Source organism: Vanacampus margaritifer, chromosome 11 (assembly GCF_051991255.1).
Source record: "Vanacampus margaritifer isolate UIUO_Vmar chromosome 11, RoL_Vmar_1.0, whole genome shotgun sequence".
Taxonomy (NCBI): domain Eukaryota; kingdom Metazoa; phylum Chordata; class Actinopteri; order Syngnathiformes; family Syngnathidae; genus Vanacampus; species Vanacampus margaritifer.
This window is the reverse complement of record NC_135442.1, coordinates 4,925,631-4,949,356: the sequence shown is the minus strand read 5'-3', so window position 1 is coordinate 4,949,356 and position 23,726 is coordinate 4,925,631. Positions and strand designations below refer to the sequence as shown.

Below are 23,726 nucleotides of genomic sequence, written 5' to 3'. Positions count from 1 at the left end.
GTCTGGTCATGTTTCTCTTCAGATGTTGTTTGTCATGAAAGCTGCCAACGATGATCTTCAGAACGTTCTCTGTACGACTTCAGGGGTGCTCGCGTCTTTTCTAATCGCTGTGGTGCGTCAGTAACGTCGCATTCTATGCCTGCCTGCTCTTTTAGGTGCAATCCGAGACATGTGGCTGCCACGATGACAAAGGAACCAGAGGGACGTCGGCGCAAAGATGTCCTTGGCGATAAAGACCGAGCGTATCCTGAGAGAGTTGATTTAGGTGGGGCAGAAAAAGAATAATGAACTTTGCTGACACTCGCTTTGCTCTTCTGATTGTTCCCGTGGGTTTGTTTGTAAGATCCCCAAAAGAGGTTATGGACATTAGATTTAAAAACAGAATTAGCCGAGCTGCTGGTGCTTCTTTCACAGCCCTTGATTTTCATCTCCACAAGCTTAAAAATAAATAAATAGCCTTTTTATTTACGCCGTATGTGTGACAGAAAGAAAGTGCATTGTGAATAATAAACAGCAGCGGTGATTTCACATAGTAGGATCAAAACAATGAAAGTGCCAGAGGAGAACCTCTCTGGCAATGACAGTGGCGCAGAAGCCTTTATCTGGCACAATTTAGAAAGAGATCACAAACAGACGCAGCCTTCTGCATGTATTTTTAATAAGATAAAAAAACGGAAGTAGGTCGGCAACTAACGATTATATCTGTCAATTACTTTTAATTCTGCCCTCACTGAACCCGAGGGATGAACAAACGTCATATTACTAGTTACCAGGCTTGGGGAGTAACAAAATACATGTACCGCCATTACGTAATCAGATTGCAAAAAAAAATGTAACTGTATTCCATTACGTTACAGGAAAAAACGTCATCAGATTACAGGTACATTTATTAAAAATGGAGATTACAATTTATAAGATGAGAGAGAGAGAGAGAGAGAGAGAGAGAGAGAGAGAGAGAGAGAGAGAGAGAGAGAGAGAGAGAGAGAGAGCGCGAGAGAGCGAGAGAGAGAGAGAGAGAGAGAGAGAGAGAGAGAGAGAGAGAGAGAGCGCGAGAGAGCGAGAGAGAGAGAGAGAGAGAGAGAGAGAGAGAGAGAGAGAGAGAGCGCGCGCGCGCCCGCGCGAGTGAAACCGTTGCTACCTGTCGGGGATGTGGGAACGAACGAACTGACGAGTCGTGTCCAACACACGCGGGCAGTTTGAAAAAGCTTCACGGACGGGACGAGGAGATGGCGACCCGTATTCACCGGAACTTACTCGGAGCGAAAGTTTGAGCTGAGAGTCCAGCTGCATGCTACGCGCTGTAGCTTCTTGCTAGCTAGCCCGCTAGCCTACAACCATAATGTGAGTTACACTTTCCAAACAAATCTTCCTCCCACCAATTCACTATTTAAACATACACAACATATACACGGTTAAACTTGCCTGTCAATCACCGCTCTATAAACGCGACAGAGAAGTAGAGAGAGTTAGAGAGAGAGAGAGAGATAGAGAGATAGAGAGATAGAGAGTGAGTGAGTGAGTGAGTGAGTGAGTGAGTGAGTGAGTGAGTGAGTGAGTGCGTGTGAGTGAGTGTGGCCTCTGTAACCGACAACTCGTCAGCTGTAATGCCGTTTGAGGTTAGCAATGGGAACTTACAGTGTGCAGCCAAAAGAACGCTAAAACAATGTTGTTAGATCTTTATTCCTGAAGAAACTTGGTATCATACAATGTTTTGAATGCATTGAGAGAGAACCAAAACGTGGTGAGAGGGATTCAGTTAACAATGAAAATGGGACTGTGGCTTGATCAAGACGAGAGGTTTTGTATTATTGCTTTCATCAAGAGGGGAACGCAGCCCAAACTTCTCACACTAACTTGTGTGACCATGAAGATCAACTGGTGTTCAATTGGGTGCAACTGCACATTACTTATCTACTGACTGTCTGACTTATATGATAAAATGCCCATGAATATGGAAAACCATTTCAGTATTTATTCCATACACTTCTAAAACTGCTGGGTTAAAAGTAACCCAAATGGTGTGAAATAGCTAACCCAGTGCTGAGTCCGAAAGGGAGCAAGCCAATGCTGGGTTATTTAAACCCAGTGCATTGGGTTGAGGATTTGACCCAGCACATTGGGTCAAGATTTGGATCCAACAAGGAGTAAAAAGTACCCATGCTGATAAATTGAAGTTACAAGAAGTGGGCTAGCAAGTTATCAGTGTAGCTGTAGTTAAAAATAACACTAGACTTGCTTCAGCTCGTCAGCCCACCCAAATCCAATCATCAACCCAATTTTCTGGGTCGTAATAATTAACCCAATCATGAATAAATGTAACCCCAATGTACGGCAAATCCGAGCTACCCAGCAAATGGGTCAGGAAAACAACCCACATTTTTTTAATGGGTATCTTGATATCCAGCTTAACTCATTCAAACGAGAACAGAAAGCTTTGATGCAGCGTCTGAACTCAAGAGAACGGTTGAAGCAATGGTAGTTAATACAAAAACGGCCAGCAGGTGGCAGCAGAGTATAAGAGATCAACCTGCGCCATGTTGAGAGAAAAAAATCGAATTTCCCCAAATTTTTAGACAGATTTATGAATAATGATGAAACTTAGCTATATTTTAATGCTTATTGCTACAAAACGGAAACAGATACAAATATATATTTTTCCTGATGAAAGAAGAGACTAATCTTTCGTTTGGTAGGTTTCATGTTTTTATAGCAATAGAACACAATATTATGTGGGCCTTGCAAAATCAATCCAAATCCAGTAAAGGGAGAGAAGGGGTTGCTTCAGTGAAAATACCTGTGAGTGAATGAGTTAATGAGTCAAACTCAAGGCCTGGGGGCCAGAAACAGCCCGCTATAGATGGCCCGCGAAAGCGAAATCATGTCTGTCAAAATTTCCTGAAACAGCTTTCCATACTTAAATGCTAACTGATACCAGATAGTGTGATGGAGTGACTGCATTGTGCTTCTCAAGTACAGGGACAGACCCTTTGAACTGAAATGTGACTTTAATAAGCATGTGGAAATTGCGTAGCTGTTTGTGCCCTTTTCAGCCGAGACATGAGATGCAGTGTAAAAGGCATCGTTGAACCAAATGTCCAGTGTTTGCGCAACGAACAGAGTCGTTAAAAATGGCACGTGGTAAATTAGCACGCTAATGAAAAAGCAAAGAAATACCGTGAGCGAACATGAAGATGGAAACAAGGTAATATAGTTAAGGCTAAAACATCTTTGTCTATTACCTTTTGTATAGTCAGTAAGAGGAGCATGCAATCAACAGAACAGTGCCACAACTTTACAATAAACAACAAAAGCAAGAAACTCAAGGAACAAATGGTATGTGCCACCCGTCGCCACAAACTAGAATCATTTCATGTTGGTTTTAAATCGTATGGCTTTGTGCAATTTTCCACTCTCTGTAGATACACTAATGAACTTATTTTTTTTTTTATAAACAAAACATGCCAGGAATTATTGAGATTCGGTTCTACATGCGCTGTTTTCGTACATGCCTGATTGTGCTGATTGTACACCGTCCTAAAAAGAGTCTGAGGTCTCTCATCACTGCGTGTACGTACTTGTCATACTTCTGTGCTCGATTCCATCCAATCTGTGTGGCATTCATTCTTTTCATTCTCAATTTGCAATTGAAAATGTAATCAAATAAAAAGGGACTCGTTATTTTGTCATTTGTTTTTAATCTACAATACAATATTTTATTATTTTAAAAGTATAATTATTTATAGTATAGTATTGATCTAGTTTTTCCATTTATTCATTTATCTATTTTATTATTTATTATTTTCTTCTTTTTTCATGTTCAAATAAACTTAAACTGAAACTCACATTTCGGGACTCATTATTTTGTTTTTTAATCTACAATAAAATCACTTTATTACTTTAAAATTAAAATTATTTATTAATTTTTTTATATGCTATAGTATTGATATAGTTTTTCTATTTATTCATTTATCAATTTTATTATTTATTATTTTCTTCTTTTTTCATGTTCAAATAAACTCAAACTCAAATTTCGGGACTTTTTTTTTGTTATTTAATCTACAATAAAATCATTTTATTATTTTAAAATTAAAATTATTTATTTAGTTTTTATAGTATAGTATGGTATAGATTTATTTTTAAGTTAAGTTTTATTAGTTATTATTTTCTTCTTTCTTTCATGTTCAAATAAACTTAAACTCAAATTTAGGCTCAGATAAAAAACTGATGTGAATCAGTTTGATTTTAATGTCTGTTTTGTGTGACAAGAAAGTTTGGTAGCAAGAATGAGTAAAGATATGTTAGATTGTTAACCGCCACAATCAGACCATATTCCACCCATCCATATTATGACAAATAATATGTGCAGCTGTAAAAATAATTTGCCCCACATTTGGAATGTTTAGATCTGAGCCTAAAATTGAAAAATCAAAACTCAGGGAAGTTTTCAGTTCTATTACAAACACGAAAATAAATCACTTTTTCAATTGCCGACTGAAAATGGAAAGAACGAATGAGACACAGATCGTATATGTGCACATATTGTACATGAGAAAAAGGTTGTCAATTCATAAATCAGGAATAGTACAAGGAAAGTCAAAAGACGGGTGGGTGGCTTCTTTATGTAAAACGATCTGAATTCATCTTTCTGAGTTTGGGCGGCAGGTGTCCGTCCATCCTGCCTCCCCCGGCCAGTCGCTGCAGCTTGGGGGGTAAGTCCGCCACCGACTTGCTGATGGGCTCTGTGCTTATTTTGGAGGCCTTACCGCCCTGCTTATCGTCGGACACTCCGGGCACGGAGCTGATTCGCTGCAGCTTCATGGGCAGGTCTCCGAAACTGTAAGTCATCTCCGAGGTGGTGGAGCTCATCCTGAGCAGCTTTTTGGGGAGGCCGTCCCGCCCCGTGATCTTCTGGAGCTTGGTGGGCAGCTTGGTGGTGCTGTCATTGTCCTCCAGTGTCTCAAGGCAGTCCAGGGAGCTGTTCTTTTCCCCGCTGTTGCACAGAGACGGGGCCATGAGGGGCGAGGACAGGAGCAGGGCCTCCTCCTGCTCCTTCACGCTGTACGGCGGGGTGGGCACCTCGAAGGTGGCGTGGAACTGGGAGTAGTCCACCTTGAAAAAGCCTTCCTCCAAGGAGATGACCGGGAAGAAGCGGTGTCCCCATAGAACCTCGTCCTCGGTGTAGGACGTCCTGGCTTGGCACGTCATCCCTGTAGTGCGGCACGGACACAAGATCAGAAGATGTCATATTAACTCGAGGGCTGTCAAATGCATATTAGGGGTGGCAAAATGAGTGTGTTAATTTTGAGTTCATTTAAAGATTAACGACACAAATCTTTTAACGTGCGACCCCTTACTTGAAAAATCTAAACTGGGAGAATTCCAGTCGCAACACAACAGACACATCCACGTCAAAATTTGGCAATCGTAAAGGTAATAATAATGCATATATTTGTGGAGACTGGGGTCAAGTTATATTTTACAATTTTAAAAATGTGCAGAATTACACATTATTTCATGTTAAATATTAGATAGCTCTTAATATGAAAAGAAAAATGCACCGGGCTGTCACCAACGTCTTAGAAATGCAACTATGCCATCTAGTGGCAGAAAAATGACCTCAACACAAATCTAACTTTTTAATATATTATTATCATAATAATAATTATTATCTAATTAACTGGACTCATCAAATGATGTGGCAGGCCACATCTGGCCCCGCGCCTTGAGTTTGACACTTACAATCTCGGACTTCAGCAATGACCGCAAATGATCTGTCATTGCGTTGCCAGAGCAAGGACTAATGTTTGTCGATGATTAAACGCGGTGATGCTTTTATCACAGGCTTGGCACTCTTCCATTACAATCTACTATTTAGTTTTTTGGCAGCTCTTTCATTTTCCCCGAGAACCCCCCCCCCCCCCCCCAAAAAAAAAAAAACTCGCTTGATGACATCACGGACACAGCTGCCAAAATAAAAGCTTATAATTAATTGGCACTTTTTAAACCCGATATTTATGAGCAACTGCAGAGTGACTCATAAAAAAGACACTTCAACCTGAAATTAGTGTGAGGCCGCATTAAACTCTAAATGCACTTGTCATATATGATAGACTCAATTTGTCCACTAGAATGTTCCATTCATGGAGAAAATTTCATTACACAGTGGATAGGGTCATTTACATCCTGACTCTTCACACACTACTGACCACACTACTGAAGTCATCCGTGCCAGTAGTTGGCGCTACACTGCGGCCATTTGACAAATTATCATGTGCATAAAAAAGACAAAGAAAAAAAAAGAATCTCTTTTTCACAATTATGCCATTATGTTAACTAGAATTCCATGTATCAAAACAATTAGTGGGTACTCAAGAGCAAATACTGGTACTGGTCTAAAAAGAAAAGTAAGCTAGCAGTTAGCCTAGCTTCTTCTACTACTACTTTTTCTTTCTTCTGCGCCATGCTGCCTCTCAAAGGCCAGTCTTGGTACTACAGTAGATGTCTGGATTGGGGATGAAGACCTGACAGATACTATCGTTTAAATGTGTGGTATGATACCATCTTGAGTACACCACACATTATGAGAGAAGTGAGATCACAGTAGGGTCTTTAATATAAAGGGGAAAAAAAATCGGTTAGGATATTAGAAGTCAGTATGTATGTATGCCGCTTTATTCATTTGTGCTACTCATCCAAATTCATGTTCCATGGGGACGGGGAATACCAGAAAGGGAATTAATTTCTCCAAACTTTTTGTTTAGTGTTGCTAAAGGCTAGCACATAAACCAGCAAATACTATTTTTTTTTATTCTAGGAAAGCTTTCATTCCACAAAAGGGATAAAACTCAACCTTTAGAAATAAAACACAGGTCCTCTGAGCTACTTGCGTTTAGCGCACTAAAGGCGATAAAGGATTACTTGCTGGAGGAGCAAAACATAAGAGAATTGGTTGCAGGCGAAAACCCTTCAGGAGGTCCGTCTCTCTTTTGATGGTCGTGATGAGGCTGCTTAATGGGGCTGAAGGGGAATCCAAGTCAATCCAGGGCTGTGTTACATTAACCATGTACTAAGCTTCATCTTTGATCATTTTGATTTGTACAAGGGCTGAATATTATTCTGAATTCTATCTATCTATCTAGCTAGCTAGCTAGCTAGATAGCGATCTATCTATCTATCTATCTATCTATCTATCTATCTATCTATCTATCTATCTATCTATCTATCTCAAGACAATGACCCCACTGATGTAGACGCTACAGTTGACCACCGACACTCACACGCAGACTCACGACAGCCACTCTTCAACACACTAGGGTCCGCCTCCTAAAGGCACATGCAAGAAGAATGTTACATATTGTACTTTAATAGTTAGTCCAATACATCAGCCAATGTCCAATTTTACCAAGTTGTGTAAAAATGTTAATTCATTAATTATACTCAAGTTTGTGTTTTTCATTGTTTAATGTTTTTATGTTTTTTCAGGGTGAATAATAATTTATGTTACCATAAATTATCTGCCAGAAGAACAAGGAAATTTAAATTGGCAATATTTCTCAAAACAAGTAAACAGCTGGCCTGATTTTTTTTAAACACCGATATCTAAAAACTAGTGTATTTAGACTACCTACAGTTAATATAAAAAATCTACACACCCTTTTAGAAATGGCAAGTGTTTGTGACAAAATTTCAAACCTTTTTCTACCATTAATGTGGCCTAAAATCTGTACAACTTTTACTTAAACTTAAAATCATAATAATTAAAATTGATGTTTTTGAGAGGAGAAGAACACTTTGAATAACAGAAATAATGTGGTTGCATAAGTTGCACACCCTTTTTTAACTGGAATATGAGAATATTTATTTTTTAATTAGTAATTTTTTTTGTAACAGTCTGTATTTAACAGCCATTTTCTTTTTTTTTTTTCATTAAATGACATTTTTGTTAGAATCCTTTCTGATGTGTTGCCACTCAGCAACACACTGGCCAAAGTGAAACTGCTGAAGCCGGAATAAAAGTGACGCTGGATCAGCCGCATGTAATTTGCTGCTAAGCGGTGACAGCTCATCACCATTATTGAGTCGCTGCCATTATAACCCCTCGCGTTACATCTTACCACTTTGCCTGCGGCACAGCTCTGAGCCATTTCACCATCTATTTATTTTATTAGTGCGAGAGAGCTTTCAAATAATCGATAATTGAGTTTGCGTCTAAAACAAAAAGATGAAATCCGTTTTTATCAGTCCAAAGAGCCCTCCTCTTTTAGCATTAAGGAATGGCTGCGGGGCACGGGTGTCAAGGTTTGTTGAAATCCATTAGGAAATTGGCGCCGGCTTATTATCATAGATTTTAATTACCGCCTTAAAGCCGCGATAGCAGCCAGCGTCCAAAGTGAGATGAAGACGTCATGATTGAAAGTGGAGGCATCTGCGCCCAAGGTCATGAAAGAATTCCGCCTCTGTACAAGCGCGGATGTGCATGTGACTGAACATTCAGAGCATTGTGGGTATTCATAGTATTACTTCTGCACAATTGCCTCCATGTCCCGAGGCCTTTAGGCATATGGAAGTGTGCCGCAATGAATCTAATGGGGAGGAAAAAAAGCTCATCAGAAATAAAGCCGCGGTTGGGAGTCAAGCGCGAAAGCAAACCGGGAGCCTCTAAAATGTGCGCGATGCGACCGTCGCCACAAGTCGGCCTTAACGAATATTATAATTGATGCTGGATTGCCGCAGACTCCCCCGAGCACACCCACAAAGATCAAAATAACAAGCTTTGCAGTCCAAACAGATAAAACCAATATGACCCCGAGGCAAAAAGGTTGCTACAGTAATACACAAAGATAAAGCTGGATCCAGCATCAATTAATAATGTTCTGTTGCACTCGGAGTTGGAGTTACTGTAAGGCTTGGCAATGGAGCGCAACACTTCAAAATACAGCAGAGGCTGCCTTAGTGGGTGCTATCATGGAATTGTAAAATTGAATTGTATGAATTTCATTTATTTTGGGCTTAAATCATATTTCCCCATTGAAATGAATGGAAATGCCATGAATCCGTTCCATCCCTGTAAAATCTGTGTTTATCAATGATAAAAACAACACTCTATACTATTTTGTTTACTAAAAAGTTAAAATAACATACAGTTATGACTTAATTTCATTTAATTAAAGAGTTAAACCGTTTTTGCCACATTTTTTGCTTTAATTGAATGGACATTGTTCTCCTCCATATGGTGTATGTGCCTTAGCCACCTTTGGAGAAAAAAAATATAGGCACACAGCTATACATGGAGTCAGTCAAAACTCCTCAGAAAGCCGGAGTAATATTAGTCGTTCTTCGTAGAGGATAAATAATATATGTCAGTAAGTATTGTTTTGTCATCTGCTTACATGTGTTGCTCACGTTTGTGTTCAAATATTTGTTGAATTATGAGTTAACGTCATCACACCAAAGCTATTCATTAGCCCAGCCATGGAATTTTGCATTGTTTTTTGTTAGCATTAAGCTAAACAGACATATCTCTTTGTTTTATATATAGTTTGACATTAAACTTAAACTAAAAGTGACAATAAACAGCTTGAAGACTCTTTTTTTTTTGTTGAAAAAATTGTCCGCTATCTGCCAACTGCTACATGTGAAATGTCCAAAATTTTTGCTAGCAAGTCAAAGCAAAAACAAAAAAGTGCCTGAACGACAGCTCATATCTCGAACAGATCAGCACCTCTATATCTGAAATTGAAGAAACTTGCTAAATATAATAACATAGTGTTCACATGAATCCAGTAATAGTGGACGCAAACTTTTGACTCGCCCCAGGTGCTGGTAACCCGCACGACGCCGCTGCATTTTCCCCTCATCTGCAGACACTCGCAGAAAGAAAGAAAAAACTCAGTAGTGTGGGCCGTCTTAATCACGTTTGAAAAGGGACAATGGTACAACCCTTAATCATAGTTATTAATATACTCTCAATTGTTGTAGGTTGCTCAAGGATTGACACCTGGGCTGCGGCAGTAATTAAAGAGGTGCTTGTGTCACCCATATTTAATTATGTTGCTAAAGAGCAGATGTTCGGCATCTCACACACACACACACACACGCGCACATACTACAGTGGCAATGAGGCATCCAGCTCGATTCGATTTGAGAGAGATTTGCGCATAATGTACAACAATACGCCAGACAAAGATCTCAACATCGTGACATAAAAGACAAACATGCAGCATTAAACGACTCATTTGTGTTTCAAACCTAAAAATAGGAATTCAGACAAAAGAGAAAAGCCACAACGGTGTGTATTTCATATTATGGGCAGCACCTTATGTAACTCCAAGAAACCACGCTTGCCTGAGACTCTGTGTTTCTATGGAAACCAACTATAGGAATCTGTGTACTCCAAAGTCATGAGCCTCCTCGCTGCTTGTTGAAAAGTAGCAGTGACACGCTAGAACAAAAGTCAAGGCTCTTTTTTAGAAAATGGGATTTCGGTGCAAAAGCATTTTTACCATCAACACAGTTTTTGGAACAAAACCGAGGCCACAAAAGCGATTTGACAAATGTTGGCATGCACAAGTCGTGACGTGCCATGTGATTGACGAATAACAGTCCAGGTTGTCCAAAATGTCAGGTGGGAAAGACCCCAGCGCGACCCGAGTGAGGGCGTGCTATAAAATGGATGAATTGATAATGATCACATCACAGTGTAACTCAAAGTCAATCACACTTGCGGGAAATCAACCTCCTCAGTTAGAAAGCAATCACGCTTGTTGGAACAGAGAATAGGTAGGAAAAAGGAGAGGCAATTATGACTAAAGAATGGAGGAGATATTTGGAGACAAGTCAGTACCAGGAGCAACAATTTCCAAGACAACCCTGAAACAAGAATGCTTTTGTACACTTTTGCTGATTCTTGGACAGTTTTGCTTTGGTTTTTGCAGTGTCTGGTTTGTAACATAACTATGAGATTCATATTTTTATTTATTTTTTAATTCCACTTTAATTATATTCCCATTTCCCCAAAAAAGAGGGCCCCAGCCTTGAAATTGTGGTACCAGTCACAGTTACACAGTGTACTTCACCTCCTATTAGTCACGCAATGCCACCCGGACATTTTCATGAATTTATAAAAAACCCCGGACGCCCGAACAGGACGTAAGAAAATGGTCTGTCCTCCCAAATGTCGTCCCAAAAGAGGACCTTTGGTCACTCTAAGTTGAATACATTTGTAGAAACTTTATTTGGACGTACGCCGCCATTGTTTTTTACGTCACAACGCATTCAGTGCGTAGTGACGTAGAATGACGGCTGGCTCTCTGTCGAGCAATGTGAAAGAAAGCAAGGTAGGCCTCCGTAGCGTTCCTAAAGGGACGATCAAAACTCTTGAATGTGTCTGGTGAGTGACAAGAGGATTTCACAATTTAGCAAGTTTTCAACAATTCGATTTTTATAATGACAATTAATCGAATTAATTCAATTTATTACTCAGCCCTACTCCAAACACAGAAGGGCCAAAATTCAAACCTAGAGCCTCACGTTTGTTTGCTTTGGAAACGACTGTATAGCGCTGGCAGCCTGGCACGTTAGCATTTTTAGTTTTATAAATGAGCAGAAATTGTTTGCATTTTGTTGACTGTGTTTTCTGCTGACATTTAGAATAGAATATCGAAAAAAATGTATGCAAAAACCAATTGGAGGAAATGAATGTCTTTGGAATAAGCCCATTGGTTCCAAAATTAACCTGGACTTCACATCAAATCAAATCAAAGCAATCATGATTTGAAAGACTACCATGCTAAATTTAGCTTGCCCCCTCTTATTCAAACGTGAATATGCCGCTTATCTTTTCCCTATATGACAACAAATTAAATACTTTTGAGTTTGAACAGCTGGTGGGTGGCGAAAGCAATCGGAATACATCAACAGGGGGCTCAATACCGACAATGCTGCACTTTTAGTTTTTTTTCTCTCGACTATTTCTGACATTTCACAGAGCACATTTTAAGAGTCATAATTACCCTACTCATATTTCAGGCAATAAAAGAGAATCCGCGCACAGCCACCTTCATTGCGGGACTCATAAACAGCAGGAAATGACAACGCTTGGAAAAAAGGTGTTGGAGGGAAGCTGCGGGGAAGAAAACATCATTGGATTCTGACGGCGACATTGCTCATGCGGCCCGTGCAGAGGAGAGAATTGTGTAAGTGCGGATCCATTACACTTCTCCTCTCAGTAAATGATCATGCCTTCGCCTGTGTAACCACGTGTAAGACAATACTATTACATTTCAATCCGCAACGGGGTGGCCCGTCTCAAACAAGAGCCCCCATAATGAGAGATACTCTAACACCTCGCTTCTTTCGCCGTAGACAAATCTGCAGTGTTCAACCACCAATACTCCAGCTAAGCACATATGGGCGCACAATTATTATTATTTTTTTTAGGAAACACCTTAAATAGGGAGCGAGCACTGCAATGAATAGCGAATAGAAGTATAAAATAAAAAATAAAGTAATTAAGCCCCCCTACCCTAAATATTCCTATAATTACCTATAGAAATCATTAAAATGTTAAAGACAGTAAGTAATCCCTCCTCCTTTGCCGGGGTTGCGCTCCAGACCAAGTAAAATCTGTGATATGGAAATATTCCATTTAAATGCACCCGTGGCAAGTTTGTATTGCATTTTTGGCACTCAATTTCTTTTCAAGGTCTTTAAACACACTTTAAAAAAAAACACACACAAACACATTTAAACACATAATATATTAGAGCGAGCAAGAGCAATAAGATAATGCAAAAATATTGTACCGTCTACCAATCCCTCTAGGTTTTTACTTCCCAGCAGTGCTGACTAGATGAACAGCAAGCCAAAGTTTGAGTGAGGGGATTTAATGACTTCTTGAGCGTGCACCTAAGAACATAATATAATAAACAGAATATGAGAACGTAAAACATAAACAAGGATATAAACTACCCCCTCTAATGACGCATAACATCAACAGAGCAGCTTATAAAATGCAGCAAACACCCGCTATTCGTCGGGGGGGGGGGGGGGGGCTGGGACATGCCCGGCCTGCGCATAGTGAAAATCCACAAATAACTGACTCCGATTAAAATTTCCATGCAAAAAAAACGAGAAAAAACAAACACAAAATTTTTTTTTTTAGTTTGAAGAAAAAAAAAACGAAAAAAAATTCCCAAAATATGCAAACCCACGAGTATGCAGAGGTTGACTTTAAATCCCAAACTAACAAATTCATCATCTCACAATATACATCAATACTCGTACATACATGATCAAATGAACCTGAATGAACCCACTTTCTGTAGGCGTATTTCATAAAAATATATATTGCCGTCACACTGATTTCACTCTTTTAGAATTTTCATTTTATTTTAAATAATGTCATTATTTGAAACACACAATATTCTACTGTCTCCCATTCCTCCCGATAAATACCTTAACTCCAGCAACTGATTACACACAACTATGCAGTTTGTCATTGTCTTTGTGTGGATGTCCTAGCAACCGTACAATGATGGGGGAAAAAAAACAAAAAGCCCCGCTGTGCAAAAAGATCTATTTCTAACACCACAGTGCCTTCACTTGATTATTATGCTCAGTGAGATTTCGTTCACCGGGTGGCCAGAAACCACAAACGGATGTTTCCCTCCAGCTGATGCAAATTTCTGGTTTAGTGTTACAATCACCAAGAATTAGTCAAGGCCAATGTGACCACTACAGTCAATGTTATTTTCAAAGTGATTCTTGTATCTCTCCAGTAATGAGGATTTCCAGGCTTTCCACTAATTTGAAGGATTTCGGATTCTTGCTACTCTCTTTCTGGCTTTCCACTCGCTTAGCATTTTAGGCTAATGACGTAGCTCAAGAGCGGGGAGAGAGAAAAAAAAGCCTTCAGAGGCCTGTCAAAGTTGAAGTTCAGCCGGCAGTTCAGCGCTTTCATTTGGATTATCCATGTGACAAGCACTAACATCATTAAAATAATCCTCTGCTGAGTTAAAAAAAAAAAAAAACGTTGAAAAAAATAGACTACATTCAGCAACATGAGGGAATGAGCATTCATATTTAATGGATATACAGTAATGTAATATATATATTTGCTGATATAGTGGCTTGAGGCATTTATTTACTCCACTGACGTCTGTTCAAATCAAAGAGTATGTTAGGGGAGATTTCTTTATTTGTATGTATTTATAGCATATTCAATAACATGCTTTAAAAGGGACATATCAACTTTTTAAGTGCTTGTCTACAATGGCTTTATGTTAGCGTCTTTCATCTGCAGTCTGGATGTGGAGGAATGAAACACCGTTATGAACCCCGTTCGTGCCAACCATTCACACTCACGTCGCACATCTGAGGTCATTCGAAAGTCTTGAGTTGAACCAAGCATGCCTGTTTTCGAACCCATATCAATGCAATCATCAAAGAGTAAACTCACAAGATTCCCATGCCCTCGAAGCCATCTCCGTTTAAGGCTCCAAATTAATGCACTTTTTCGTTTCTTAATAGTGCGCAGCTTCTGTGGCCTAATAGAGTGAGGCAGCCGCAGAGTCAGCACAGTGACAGCAAAGATAAAATGGCTTCTTTGTGGGGGGTGCTGCTGCCGCTGCAATAGAAAAGCACTGAACTCAGTCAACCTTGATAGTGGTAGAAAAATAAAGAAAGAAAATAAAACCTGAGTGCTTTTCACCGACTTATCCTATCGTGAAGACGCTTATCCGGTTTGTAAAATCTGGAAGGTGATATTCATTTCGGCGCATGGCGAAGTCATATTCTTGGCGGCGGACAATCTGCAGGCAATCTAGTGTCAATCTTGGAGTTGTTACTTTCATCCATCACAAGTCGCGTTGAAATTGGGTTTGTTTGTGGAAAAACGGCTTCTTAAAAGGATTCCAGCATCTGAGAGCTCTTTATTCTATTTAGAGAAGAGCTCACAAAGTACCTCTTCATCGCACTCCCCTTGTCTCTTCCTATCTAGCTCTCTCTTACACGCAGTCACTCTCGAACACACACAAACACACGCGCACTCGCCAGTGCGGTGCTGTCAGCAGAGTCCCCTGACAAGCTTTTAGTCATGGAGGAGGATTATGTGTTAAAGGGAAATGCAGAAAAATCAAAAATTAACAAGTCGGGGAACTCAAAGCAGATTGGGTTTATTGTGTCAATAAACCAGAACATTCGAGGGTCAGCCTCACGGTTGAGCATCCCACTTCTGACACAGCTTCTAATAGAAACGTGAAGATGAAAACCTGTCAAAATGCTGGTTGGAAAAGCCACTTCAGCCTGAGTAAAAAGGCAGCAAGAAGTTTGAAATTCGGATTTCACTTACCATAAATGGGCTACATGTTGTTGTTTTTGTTTTTTAAACTGTCTTTCTAGACCTAACTTCTAAATATATTTTTAAGGCTATTTTGGCCAGACATATTTAACTTTTAATATTGTTATGGCAAAAATTAACATTTATAATGTACATTGTTTATAAATGTAATGATTGTGTAGTGGTTAAAGCACATGACTAGCATGTGGAAGATCTGGGTTCAATTACATTATGGAGATCTCATACAGCCTTGTGGGTCTTTCTCTTCACGCTTGAATGTGCTGCGATCTAAAATTTGATGTCGTGGTAGTGTTTTTGAAGCTAGATAACACTTTGTCAACAGCACAGAGTGTGCAACGCGCTTTAATATTTTCTTCAGCTGCCACACAAACCACCACAAAATAGTGACTTTCCTGCTTGGAAGTGCGAATCTCGCTCCTTCCCACATTATTTTTCATGTGGTCCAAACGTGAATATGGCGCACATGTGACGTCACTCCACAGATGGGGAATGCTAATTGTGAAGTCCTGCGAATGTTTCACTTCAAGTCGTAAACACCGTAGTTCCTCTTTCTGATGTATTCCGTTTGCTATACGTGTGAGGGAAGACCGACACGGAAAAATACGTGATCTCTATTCAAGTGTTGCCAAATGTAATTCCCACAACCTGGATTTCAACTATTGTGTTAACTGACCAACCTGCACAGGTGTTAATGTTAAAGAATGAGATTTGTGAGGTCTGACAGTGTTTCACTCTGTCCATGGTGATAATGACATCCATCCATTCATTGTGCAAAACACAAAGAACACCTATTGATCCAATGATAGGTGCTGCTGAGTAAGTTAAACTGTAAAATTGCAGAAGAACGCTGAGGCATCGCTGAGACAATCTCTTTTTAATGGTTAGATGATTGCATCATATTTAAAAGTCAAATTCTATATAAACCCTTTTTTTCGAGCTGAGTACAGCAGCTGTTTCTATGGTGACCAAGCTGTAAAAAAATAAAAAATAAATAAAAAAAGCAGCATATCCAGTAACATTCCATTGCTTATTTCACTGTATGAATTTGCCAGGGTGGAAATAAGTCCCTTGTGCCGTTTAAATTGCGTCCAAGTGTGCGATCCTTTTGCAAAAGTGGCTTACAGTTGTTGGCAGCTCCAATCTTTTATTGCTTCTGCACATGGGAGGCTGAGCTGAGCGAGAAGAAAGTGTGTGTGTTGGGGGGGGGGGGGGTCGGTTGTTGGTGGGAGGAAAAGGCAGAGGAAGTGCACTGCTGCGTGGGGGGAGGGGAGTGCCTGGATGCCGAGGAGGCTGGAGTTGGGGATGCTGTCGGCGATGTGAGCGCGGGGCTGCCAGCCATCTCCGCGCAAGGTGGGGAGTCGGGCAGGGACGAGGAGCATATGGCCGCCGGCCATTAACACACGAGGCACAAGTGGAAGCGCTGTTGAGGCAGAGTTGAATGCTGCAATGGAGGCCACCCGTAGTACATACATACAGTACATCATCCATTTTCTGTATCGCTTGTCATCATTTTGGTGGCGGGGGATCTGCAGCCTATCCCAGCTGATTTTGGGCGAGAGGCGGGGTACACACCTGCAATAAACTACGTTTACATGCCGTCGATATTCGGGTTAAGGTCAAAATTCCGTTTTCTGAAAGCACTCCCCAATGCATGGTACTGTGATTGACACTGTAGTGACACAAATAGACGTCTTTGCCGCTTCTTATTTTTTAATGTCAATAATAATATTCACTCACCACACTAATAAAGTCAGTTCCTTCCTCGCTCCAAAAGTGTAGTGCTGCACTGTTACCAACTTTTGCCATTTCTCTTTGTCTCTGCTTGTGTATCTCTACCGGTGGCTAGCGCGCAAAACACCGCACATCCAAGTACTTCCCGTACTCAGAAGACCAATATTCCTTGTGAATAGAGCATGGAGGCATCCCGATATGCGTTTATTCAGGTTAGAAAACAGGTAGCCGTTTAAGTAACTGCAGTTGCCTACCTTTTATGGCTGCGTGGGAGAATGCTAGGCGCTAAGCTAAGTTGGCCCGTGTCAGCATCAGCTACGAGCTGCCGCTTGCTAGATGATACGGTTAAAGGTGCTCCTTTCTTAGTGCAGAGCCGCTCCTCTCAGTTACTAATCTTGACTTCTATGGCAACGAATAAGCTAGACTTCTCACAAGTATCGTTATCACTAAAGGAGAATGAGGAGCAAGTGACAGTAAAATACATGCTAACTGCTAAGCTAATGAAATTACTGTAGAGTAACAAAAATATAGAAGAATAAGTAGTTTGGTGGTACAGTACACTTTTAGCAGTCTCGTAGAAGCCGCATTACAACAGAGCGTAATCAACAATAAACAGCCAATTAGCAGGTAAAGTCATAAGTATAGAGTCGAGAAATACTTAATACAACAGCTACAAAGTAAGCACATTTACAACGATTAACCAGAAGCCATTTCTCAATTGGTGTTCTTGTCCTCAATTATTAGTTTTACATATTTTTGAAATGGAAAATATGACAATACCATGAAGGGATTCAATTTATAACATGATATGAATTTTAGGCCATATCACGGTGCTTTTTAAAGGGATACTTTACTCATTGAGCAGTAAAAAGTTAATATTTTGTCCAGAATGAATTTGATAACTTCATTATTTTTCATCTAGAATTAATACCTTTAAAAACAATTTTTTCCACTTTTGTTTGACTGAAGATGACGTCATCTGTGCTGAGGAAGTAGGTAACGACCAATCATGGCTCAGTTTGCTGACCAAACCCAGAAAACAAGTGAGCCATGATTGGTTGTTACCTACTTCCTCAGCACAGATGATGCCATCTGCAGTTGACAGCAAGTGGAAAAATTAGTGTTTTAAAGGTATTAATTGTATACAAAAAATAATGTCAAATCTATTATTGACAAAATACTAACTTTTTACTGCTGAAAATGGTAAGTCAAGTATCCCTTTTACTTTAAACTCATCTAAATAATCCATTTTAACTTTCATCCCAACTTGTGATTCAATCAACAGCATCTCGGTTGGTTAATTGCTTCAAGACGCTATTAATCAACGATCAATCCCACAGTATGGACAGAATTCTTAATGACTGATGATAATCAGTTATTTTATTATTTAAAACCACGAGTCCGAGGTGCTTCCCCAGTCTTTTGTCTTTGTCTTGAAAGTATAATTGCGATATGACAAATGAGGAGTTTGATGTGCTAAGCCATGAGAGAAGTGAAAAGAAAAGGCACAAACAAGTCCAGACACGGCGAGTCGGAGTGACGAGAATAGAAAGGGAAAATCTCAGAGGAGCGTCTTGCTGGAAGACAACATATTCATGTAGCTTTGTGTTTGGGCTTCACCATTGATTCACCTGCACTTCAGGGACGCTGGCAGCTCGACCAATCAATGTTGCCTGTGGCCATCGCCACTCGGGCATCACAAGCTCTCCAACAAGCCAAGTTGCCAATATTATCACGGTAACACAACATGTAGCACTTCTGCCCCGAGTGCCCGTCGTCTACAGCGGCGAGCTTTCTGTTTGATACGGACACGTTTCGTAGCCTGAAGTGAAGACACGGTCGGCGGATGGTTTCATCACGCAGGTTCAACCGGGGTGCGCCCCCGTAGCTCGTCTATCGGTGATTTATTGCCATCCGGCGCGGGCTTGACAAATCCCTAAAGACACAATTAACGCGCACCCCCTTCGGGAAGCCAGCGCAGTTCATCTAAAAGGGATCGTGAATCCAGGACGTCTGGTGGCCATTATGTGGAGGAGTTCACGCTGGCACGTTGCGCACACATGCACTCTTAAGGTGTAATGATCACGTTCAAAGCTTTTGCAAGAACGTCACATCACTTAAAAGTAGAAAAAAAGTCTTTAAATGTATTTGTTTAATTAATTGAATTGAATTGATCAATGAGGGCTTTTTGCTTAAACTAAAACGTTTTGCCAACATGTTAAACCTCTTACGATGAGGCATAAAATACGACATAAATGGGGGGAACTAAAACTAATGCAAAAACTAATAAAAATGAAATTAAAACGATATTTGAAAAAATTAAAACAAACACGCTCTAAAAAATAGTTAAAACTAACTGAATAAAAAAGTAAAAACTATGTAAAAACAAGCTTTAATGAAAAAAATTTAATCTTTTATAAGCTGGGTGATGCCTTGATACGGGGAAATGATACGAGACCCAAAATTCCCCTGCCAACCAATCGCAAGGCATACATCCAGAACAGATTATTTCAATTTCCATTATTTCCCATTGGCGGAAAAGTCAAAGTTGAACAAATAAATGTTCAGCCAGCATGCCGGAACAGATTGTGTCCAACTGTAGCGGTTCCACTGTAACACATGGAATTCTACGCAGTCAATAACCCAAGAGCATGAAATGTAGTTGAAGAGTCACCTCGCCATTTTAAATTCAGCGAGGACAGCCGCGAGTCTCCTGAGTCGTCACCCCCAGCGCATCCGATTTGGACGGCAAACGACTCTTCTGCGGTTATTACTTCCCCCTCTGAAGTCACTTTAACCCTTGGGGATCGCGAGCTCGCCATAAATTACGGGTCAGCTCCTCCAGGCAGTCACAGTCCAAGTCGTCGGGAAGAAAGGAACGAACACGCATGCAGCCGCGGATACGAGCACTAATAGCCCTAATTGAAACTATTAGGCCTTGCGTACAAAGACAAACTATCCATTTTCGTTTCAATTACGTGTGCTGATAATAAAAGCGTGGATCAGGCCATGACATTGGCTGCTCTGCTAATCAACTGCAATAAATGTTGCCAATTAATTACACCGCCTGGTTTCTAGAAAAATAATTTGCATGCAGCGATTACTCTTAATTCCATGTTGCAAGCTTCATTTTCATAACAAAACAAGCAAAGGTAGGACGGCACTATTAAAGGGATGCATTATCTACCCCCCACCCCCCACCCGACACAAAATAGGTAATTATTTTTTATTTCGCTTATTTAGCTTGTAGAAGCCCTTTTAAATGCCTGCATTTATTATGTAGCAGCAATCTCACAGTTGCATCTGTGTTTATACTTTCAATGCAATGGAACCTACACAAAGCTCCTTTCACAATGTATAATTAGCAGCATAGATAGCCGGCATTATTTCCAAACTGCTCTCTCGCACATGAATAAACATGACCAGTTGATCCAGTCTCCGTTGCTTGCCACCCACATTCACTTTACAATCAGCAGATGTGCTATTTTTCAATCTCTAGGACAGGGAAGAGGGGGCTGACAACAATAATAAACGTGGAATGCAGAGGAAGGTCATGCTTTTGTTTTTCTCATATTTTGGCCATCAGTTGCCTCACAAAACTTTACTAGTTAAACATCAAGCAGGCCTGAACGATTTGCATTCCCCCCCCCCCCCCCTCAATAATGCGATTGCGGTTTAATATGCGATTATTATTTCAAGATCTTCTTATGTATTATACAATAATTTAATCTGTATTACAGAAAACAATATCCGATTTATTGTAACTAAATGTTTTGGTCTATAAAGTCATAAACATGGTTATTTTAGTAACGGAAACTAACTAAAAAAATAAAATAAAATAAAACAATTTCATTAACAAAATAAAATTAAAACAAATATGCTTTTTAAAGTACGAAAACTAACAAACTACATTTTATGTTTACAAAACTAACTATAATTATAGCGATATTAACCGGAATGAAGACGTTTGATGTCATGTAGTAGCAGCTAATAGAAAAGCATCTTCAGATGACGACGATCCTCGGCAACAAATTTGCCTGCTTGACTTTTGGCTCCAATGACTCGGCTCGCCCGCTTTTTCATTTAACTCAGCCGAAATGCAACGCTAGGTAAGAAATGTGTTACTTTTTTTCATTTTACCACGGTGTTTATTAAATGTTGCGCACAAGTAATACACATTGAAAAATTTAAACAAAAAACGAAAAATAATACTGAAATTAACCAAAACTAAGCATTTTAAAAAAAAAATGTTAAAAGTAACTACATTAAAAAAAAAAAAACTCAAAACGAAATAAAAACTAACTATAATGAAAATTCCAAAACTAAAATAACCCTGGTCGTAAATCAGTTTACACCAATAATGCAAACAAATTTGTGGCTTTATCGCTTCAACTTTTTATATTTTGTGAAACAATAATTAAACGTGCACTTTTAAGAAGTGATCTTATCTTGACACTACTGTATATAAAGAAATAAAATATACATACATACAACAACAAAAAAGCCTACCCGACCAACCCAAATGAAGCTTTTTTTTTTCTCTTCAAATTGCTTTCCTGCTTTCAATTGGAATAATTGTTCAGCCTTTTCATATAATGCACAAATGTCAATGAATGCCTCACTGTTAACGTGTAGAGTAGTTGTGCTTTCCAAACTATGTCAGCTCAGCATAACAATCAAATAGAGTTGACAATGAAGCCCTTTCCGGCAGGTACATACAGTGAACAACACCTCATCACTAATTTACGACCACTTAGAAATATGATTTATTAAAATCCTTTCGTAGACTTCACCATACATCAAATTCTCAGTGCATTTGCATGCATGCATTAAACCACAAAAGGTTACAAGTGCAAACAGTTTGCATGCAGGAGTTAAGTCTGTTTTAAAAGTGGGGAGAAATACAGACTTAATGGGAGTATTAGCAAGCACCTCGTTTTATTTGTAATCAGATGTGTCATTACTGTAAATTCCAACCCATTTACACAAACAAAAAGCAGCTCACAAATTTCCCATAAAAGATTTTTTGCATTTCTAGCACAGCACCTTCTTTTCTTTCTGCTTTAATTACATGCGGAGAGTTCAAGTTAAAGGGGGACACTGACTCAATGCTCACATGCGGCCGTGTTTGTCTTAAAAGAGAGAGGGGAAAAAAACACCATGTTGCCTTTATGAGCCGTAATAAGATCATTAATCACACACCGTTGCCTGCCAGGGATCTTACATTCAGATAAGCCAAACACATTGCGTCGGGGCAGATTGCTGTCGTTCTCCGAGCAGGCAAAATAATTCATAATCCTGCAAAATCAATGAGAGTCGCGCTATTATCTTCTCATGTCTTCTTTTTTGAACAAATGACACAACATGTACAGTATTGGCCACAACGTAGCCACGAGTGAACATTATGCTACCGCATGAGGATCACAACTTTGCATAAGAAAAATGATTTCAAATGATAAACTGGAGCTACTGTTGCAGATAATTGCATTATTAACACGCTTTCTAAAAGGGAAGCGGTCCGTTTGTTTGGCGCACTCAGCAAATCATGAGGGAGTCGTCGCAATTGCACTGCGGAGTGGCTCGGCCTTATTAAGTTTATTGGATATGTTTGATCAATTATTTTTAAACATACACGTTTAATATCTTTTAACATCTCACATGCCCCTTGACTTCGCACAAAAGCACAAAGCAATGAGATTCAGTTCAAGAGCTACATTACAAATGAAGTTACTGTTCATGGAGCAATTATTACATCGCAATTATGATACTGGTATTGCTACGTTCAGTACTCGCATTTGTAAAAATGCACTGATACTACATATCGATACCACTTCATTAGCCTGACATACCGTGTACCTTCCGGGTACGAGCCATGTCAGCCGTATGAAGATACTACAACTTGATTGAGATTGAACTGCTGTATCCTAAACAACTTCATCCTTGTAATTATAATAATAATAATTATTATTATTATTACTATTATTATTATTATTATTATTATACTTCAATTTTAATCTAAAAAAAAATCTCCATATATACTTGTACTACCACTTTAAGATTTAAAAAAATACACAACTGTATTATTGTAATGCTACAATTTTAATACAATACATATAAAACTATATAAATAAATATGACTTTATCCTTGTAATATTACAACAATAATTTCAAAACTATACATCTTTTGTCCACAAAAATATACAACTTACAACAATCAGTGTGTTTTTTCCTTACTTTTCAATCTGGCCCAAGGTTGTTAAAAGCTAGCAAAAACTAACAAAAATAATTACAACTATAAATGAAAAACATTTTTGTTAACTAAATAACGTAAAAACGAAGATGCTTTTGAAAAACGAAAGCTAACTGAACGAACAATAAAAATAGCGAAAATGTCCTTTGTTTTCATCTTTGTCAATTAATATCATAAATGCTCTCAGGGTTGATTTTAAGTGCATTTATTTCTATATTGAGAATTCTAGTTTTATTCTATTTTAAGACACCATACATTTGTAAAATGTATTTCAATTTATTGTATATCTCATCTCAGTTTTAATGACGTGGGCCGTTGACCTCTTGGCCAGGTCACCCTTGTAAAAGAGATCTTGATCTCAATGGGTTTTTATCTGGTTAAATAAAG

The 23,726-nt window shown here is 39.2% G+C and overlaps 2 protein-coding genes across 3 annotated transcripts in view; one reads left to right on the top strand and one right to left on the bottom strand.

Moving 5' to 3' along the window:
* Positions 1-1,106: 1,106 nt before the first annotated feature.
* Positions 1,107-23,726, top strand: part of rprma (reprimo, TP53 dependent G2 arrest mediator candidate a) — a 74,005-nt gene continuing 51,385 nt past the window's right edge. The window contains exons 1-2 of the mRNA XM_077579473.1: positions 1,107-1,341; positions 12,028-12,194. The gene's annotated coding sequence lies outside the window, so the exon portion shown is untranslated. The remainder of the gene's footprint in view (positions 1,342-12,027; positions 12,195-23,726) is intronic.
* kcnj3a (potassium inwardly rectifying channel subfamily J member 3a) overlaps positions 1,692-23,726 on the bottom strand; it is a 32,790-nt gene continuing 10,755 nt past the window's right edge. For both annotated transcript variants that reach the window (XM_077579470.1, XM_077579471.1), the window contains one exon: positions 1,692-5,207. In XM_077579470.1, coding sequence (XP_077435596.1) covers positions 4,618-5,207 — 590 coding nt within the window. In that variant the 3' untranslated portion in view covers positions 1,692-4,617. The remainder of the gene's footprint in view (positions 5,208-23,726) is intronic.